Source organism: Impatiens glandulifera, chromosome 5, assembly GCF_907164915.1.
Source record: "Impatiens glandulifera chromosome 5, dImpGla2.1, whole genome shotgun sequence".
In the NCBI taxonomy this organism is placed as follows: Eukaryota; Viridiplantae; Streptophyta; class Magnoliopsida; order Ericales; family Balsaminaceae; genus Impatiens; species Impatiens glandulifera.
In genome coordinates, this window is record NC_061866.1 from 3,636,491 (window position 1) to 3,643,041 (window position 6,551).

The 6,551-nt window shown below is 27.7% G+C and overlaps 1 protein-coding gene across 1 annotated transcript; it reads right to left on the reverse strand.

Annotated features, from left to right (window-relative positions):
- Nucleotides 1-5,982: 5,982 nt before the first annotated feature.
- LOC124938868 lies at nt 5,983-6,294 on the reverse strand. Its single transcript, XM_047479394.1, has one exon. The coding sequence runs from the start codon at nt 6,292-6,294 to the stop codon at nt 5,983-5,985; it is 312 nt and encodes a 103-aa protein (XP_047335350.1).
- Between the last annotated feature and the right edge of the window lie 257 nt (nt 6,295-6,551).

Sequence of the window (6,551 nt, forward strand, 5' to 3'; positions counted from 1 at the left end):
ATATATATATATATATATATATATATATATATATATATATATATATATATATATATATATATATATATATTAAAAAAAATGATTAGAGTCGTCTAATTCCAACAACACAAATATAACCAGAGAAAAAATAAAACAAAAAATTCACAAAGTAATAAGAAGAAAAACAAAAACATGTCGATAATATAGAATTGAACTCATACAAAATCAAAAAGGGCGATTAACTCTAAACGGACTCTAATGATTTTTCTAAACGACTCTTAAAAAACGTAATAATAATATTAACAATATGAATTATACGCATCATTATATAAAGTTTGACAATTTTTTTCTAGACAAATACACTTTCCAGTAACTATTTGATAACTATGAAATAAACCAATCATGAATCTCAATTATACTTCATATGGTTATGGTTCCATACGTATGGAAACGTACGTATTACAATATAATACTAATATAATATCGTCTTCATTTTCATTCACATACCATTTATAAAAAAAAAAAATATGATCTAAATGAAATATTTAATTTTCAAAATTTCACTAAATAAAATTCATACAAAATAAACTTGACGAGAGATATCATTAATATATGGGTTCTTTTGGACCAAAAGTCTTCACATTTCCTTCTCTATTCTTTATGTCATCTTCTATAAATTATGGTACTCATTTTTTTATACATTAATTATTGTTGATCACTGCTAAAAGTGCTTCGCTAGTCAAATATAGAATTCTATATTATAATTAACACTTACATAAGTAGGAAAAAAAAAACTTTACTTCTAGAATCTTTTTGCCCTTTCTATTTAGGGAAACAAGACAAATAATTATGCAGGCATCCAATTAAGACTTTTATCCAATAAATTAAAATTACAAATATTATTATTATAATATTAAGTTTTAGATAGAACATCAAACCAAGGTGAACAGGCATCCAATTAAGACTTTTATCCAATAAATTAAAATTACAAATATTATTATTATAATATTAAGTTTTAGATAGAACATCAAACCAAGCTCACCTCAACAAGTTGGGCCACCACATATATAAGTACTACCGGTATACGCAACTTAATTTAAATAATAAACTACAATATTATTATTTATGAATAAAAAAATCTCATTAGAACAAAATTAAAATTTTTAAAATCCAATCCCTCCAATAGAGAATGTGAAGTCAATTGGTTGTCCTTAACCTAATTTATTTAACCCATCCAAAACAAAACGTTAAAAGTTTTCGTCTGAATTAAAAGAACGCCATATGAGTTATTTTTAATATAAATTCAATATAAACTATATATTTAGCGCTAAAAGTTATTATTTATATTGAACTGAAATATACTAAGTTATATAGCTTTAGTTTGGAGAAACAATGATCATTCTTCAAAGTTATTTAAAATTTATAGTCTATTTGGATTGGGTGGAGACTATAACCAAGTTAATATTTTAAAAAATATATGTATTACATGTAAAGTCAAATTATTGATATTAACCTAATTTATTTTACCCAAGCTAAATATAACTTGAGCTTAACAAGTTTGGTAGATGATTTAAATATTTTCATCTTAAATAAAAGAACAAAAACAAAAATTAAAATTCTCCTTTAATTCCAAAATATATATATAATAAAATAAGTACAAAAAAAAAACGTTACTTCTAGAATCTCATTGTCAAAATACTCTTTCATTAATATGTATTCAATCAAAGAATCCAATAAATAAAAATTACAAAAGTTATTATTATTCAATTAAATTTTAGATAGAACATCTCACCAAGTTGGGCCACCACATATGTATAAGTACTTACATTGGGAAACGTAACTTAATTTATATAATAAACCAGAGCAATATTTTTATTTATGAATAAAAAAAATCTCAGCTAAACAAAAAATAAAAATAAAAATAAAAATCAAGCACTCCAATAGAAAATGTAAAGTCAGATTGCTATCCTTAACCTAAATTATTTTATCCAGGTTAAACAAAACGTGAACTTATCAATTTTAATGTATTTGAAAAATATAAACCTCAAATTAGTTCTTATTTTATTTATAAAAAAATAAAATAGTTAGTTTAAGAGCTCAACAATTTAAACATAATGAAATCGATATAATATCAGTTTTGGATTTTGTAAAATATTCCTAATCGATATGTGAACCCTTATAAAACTTTTTCTTTAATTAAAAAACAAATTAATATTTCAAATTTATTGTGCAAATAGCATTCGCAGAAAAGAATTTGATCATATTTTTAAACTTTACTTTATAATGGTTGGAAATTACAACATGACACTAAATAAAATGTTTTTTCTTGGAAGTTGCATTCTTAACCGGATATACAAACAAGGGCAACATAAGCAAAATTGATACTTTTTAAGCAATTATCATACTTTTATATATAAAAATGAAATATTTATAAAAAAAATGAAATATTTATGAATGCAGCCTTACTCTTATTGTCATTAATAAAAAAAAATTATTAAAGAGTAGACGTGTCCTAGTGAGAAGAAGAGAAGGCCTAGTCACACAAATTCACGGGACAAGCATCCGATCTTCGCCGATATAATCATAACAACAAATTTGGATCGGCAAGTTTGAAGAGTAATGAAAGTTGTTTTTTTTAGAAAACGACTAAATCGTCGTTTAATTAAAAAAAAACCCATAAAGAAAAAAAAAAACATGGAGTTTTGAAATTAAGGTAAAATAAACATTTAATCATTTAAATGTAAACACCAATCACATGAAGAAAAAACACCAAATTGAAATCAAACAAACAAAAACAATTCTAACAAACAAAATAGAGTTTACCGCAATTGGAATAAATAAGCTTGTGTAACTTTCCAATATGCAATACTCCACATTTGATATAACGATCAATTCTGCTCATTCATGGGAATTCGCCTCCATTTGTACGTGAGTGTGTTACCAACAAAGATGATATTTTTTGAAACCTGCTTCACATCACTTCATACTCTTGTAAAAGCTCGTGAATTTTGCTCCATTCAAATGTGACACACAACTGTAGAAATAAACACTTGAAAAAAATTGAGTACCATTTTCTTTAATGAGCGCCAATTTCTTGATCTCATTCCATTCCACCGGAAAATTAAGAAACTCCATGGATTTGAAAAATCGCTCCCAAATCACGGATGTAAAGAGACACTTTCCAAAAAGATGATCCATTCTTTCGTCTTCGACAACACACAAAAGGCACTTCGAGTTTGGAATATCCATGTAACCCTTGATTCTATCCCTCACCGAAGACTAACCACATGATGAATTGATGCATTGGGATTACCTTAGGGGACCAAACTAAATGAATCAACGTCATTTCTTCCCCTCTTATTTGAATAATATCTCTAGCATGTTTCGAGACAAACTTTCTATCCCTTTCAATCTTCCTTCCCGAGAATCATTCGATCATGAAATTGTAGATTTTGAATAAAATCAAGGATTCTTTTACCTTCTGGTATTCGCCTCAAAAGAGTATTCCATTCTCGGCCTTTAATATCACATAACATAGCCATATGACGATCTCTCCTAATTCGAGTAAACTCAAACTCCTTTCTAAGGATATTTAACTGATTTTCAAAACATTGATCATGCCAAAACAATGTTCATCTTCCATCACTAATCTGTATTTCTATGAGCATCAGAGCGCTTTCCTTCAGTTTCGGGATATTCAAGGAAAGTTACAATACCTTCATCGCATTCACACAAGTGCCTTGTAACACAAAAAAATGAGAATGATTATCCGGTTTTTAACCATGCTAACATATTCAAGATCTAAGATTCAAGATATAATCATCCTGTCATTTTGAATCTTAATTACGGATACGTATGCATCTTAATTACGGATAAGTATGCAGATTTTTGTGAAACTCTAATAGAATATGAAAATCATCTAATTTTTCAATGAAGTAATCTATCAAATAATTACTAGTAGAATAGCCTCTTTTTTTTCAATTGCAATGCTCTTTTGCACATATCAATTAAATTTTATTTATTATTCAATCTTATATTTTGTATAAATTCAAATAATATTAAAATATTTAAACATTACTTGTCAAAATAAATTATTACCTAGTCTCATAATCAACCTAATACAATAACAAAGACCAAAACTACTAGAAATTCACATTCTTGTTGGTCCTTCTTTTTCTTATGTCTATTGAAGATTATTAAATCTCATCATTGTTTATTTGTTTTGAAAACAAAGTGGTTAATTAGTTTAAGAGTTCAACTATATATTTAAACATAGTGAAATCATCATAATAGCAGTTTTGTACCTTGTAAACATTCCTAATCAAAGTTTGAAACCTGGTCAAACTTTTTCTTTAAATAAAAAACTAAAATTAATATTATTTCAAGTTAATTGTAAAAAATAGCATTAACATATGCTAATGGAGTTTTATCATATTTTTAAACATTACTTTAAAAAATAATTAGAAAATGCATTCTGACTCGTACTCTTTAAAATGTTTTTCATTGAAGGGGCATTTTTAGTGGGATATCTTTACGAACGAAGATAAGAAAACAAAATTGATACACTTTAAGCGATGATTTTGCTTTTATATATAACAAAAAAACACAATATTTATCACAAAGATGAAATATTTATGAATCCAGCCTAAATCTTATTTTCATTAATAAAAAAATATAATTAACTAATATTTTAAATTTAAGGCAATTATCAATATCTTACTTAGTATCAAATCATAAAAGGAACTCCAAATGCTTCAACAATAAAATTTGTGATGTGTAAGCGAACAAGAATAATAGTACAAATCAATAAAGTAGAAGATGATTTAATGATGATTACCATTGACCAATGACCATGACATGAGAACGGATATATCAAATTGTGAAGATTATTTAAAAAAAATAAGAGCATATAATATTTTTAGGTTTGAAATGTTTATATTATCAATAACATTATTGGTTATTAGGATACAATTATAAAATCAAAAAGGAAGAATTTACTGTCTAAGAAGAAGAATAATATGGTGATTTTGATAATAATATATAATTATTTCTGCAAATAATATATAATAATTTATTGATTATTAATTTCATTTTTCTATGTAATAAACTATAGTAATGGATATCAATTTATACTACTAAAAATAACTAAAAGTAAAATGATTCGAAATTATTTTTTTCGACTAAATTTAACTTTGTTATTATTTTGATAAAAAAAAGAAGAAGGGGAAAGTGACTTCCCACTAAAACTTGATTAAAGGAATAAAAATAAATGAATCACTAACTAATATGAAATCTTGATTTTGTTAATTTCTTATGCTTTTAGTCAAATTTATAATTGATACTTTCTAGATAAAAATCATACAAATAAACTTGACAAACAATGAGAGAGATTACCAATATTAATATAATTGGGTTCTTTTGGACCAAAAGTCTTCATATTTTCCTTCTCTACTCTTTATGCCATCTTCTATAAATTATGGTACTCATTTTCTTACATTAATATTTTTTTTTGGAAAACGACTTAGTGTCATTTTATTAAAATCCCAAAACGGGAAAAAAAACGGACATATGTTCCTCTAACTTTCTAACAAACCTAAAAAGTTAGAATAAAGTTCAAGAACCAAACAATTTTAACAAAGCAACATACATGACTTACAAACAAAAACATAAAGAACTAGCTAGTCTTAAACATTTAAAAGATGTGACTTCATCATAATTGACTTTCCATTCGTGACAAAGGACCCATTCCCGCTCGCCTTTAGGCACCGGTCTCCACGTTCTAATTAGCGCACCATAATCAAATACAATGTCTCTCCACACATGATCAACGTTTCGACGGACTCTACCAAAGACTCTAGCATTTCTCTCAGCCCACAAATGATAAACGATGGCAGCAAACCCACACTTACAAACGTTAGCATGAAATTTACTACCTTTAGATAAGACTTGGGCATCAACTTTTATATCCTACCCAGGACCCCGGCAAGCTAACAATTCCCATGGCTAAAGTAAAAGATTCCAAATAGACCTAGCAAAAAAATAGCCACCCAAAAGGTGATCAATGGACTCCGCAAACCCACTACAAAGAACACAATTGGCGTCCGGAATATCCATATAAGCAAGAATACGATCACGGGTACTAAGTCTACCACGAAAAGCCAACCAAAGAATAAATCGGTGTCTCGGAATGATTTTCAAGGACCACACAAGTGAAGCCCAACTTACAATTTGACCTCTTTCCCTAATAACATTCCAAATCGCACTTGACTTAATTTTCCCATTTTCTTCCGCTTTCCACAAGTGCACATTAGCCATATTACAAATATTGAGACCGTTCAAATGATCAATAGCTCTTTTGCCTTCCAAGACTAGTAATAACCGAAACCCAAAGTCCGTTATGAATGTTATGGACCGTGGCAGCCGCACAATCCCTCCGGATCCTTAGGCCTCGGAATTCGTCTCTACTAATCAATGGTTTGTTTTCGAACCATGGGTCGTGCCAAAACAGAGTGCCACGCCCATCACCAATTCGGATGTCAAATATCGAACCAATGCTGTTTTTGAGCTTCAAT

Coding starts and splice junctions, on each gene's coding strand:
- LOC124938868 (XM_047479394.1), bottom strand. CDS start 6,294: ATGGCTAATGTGCACTTGTGGAAAGCGGAAGAAAATGGGAAAATTAAG.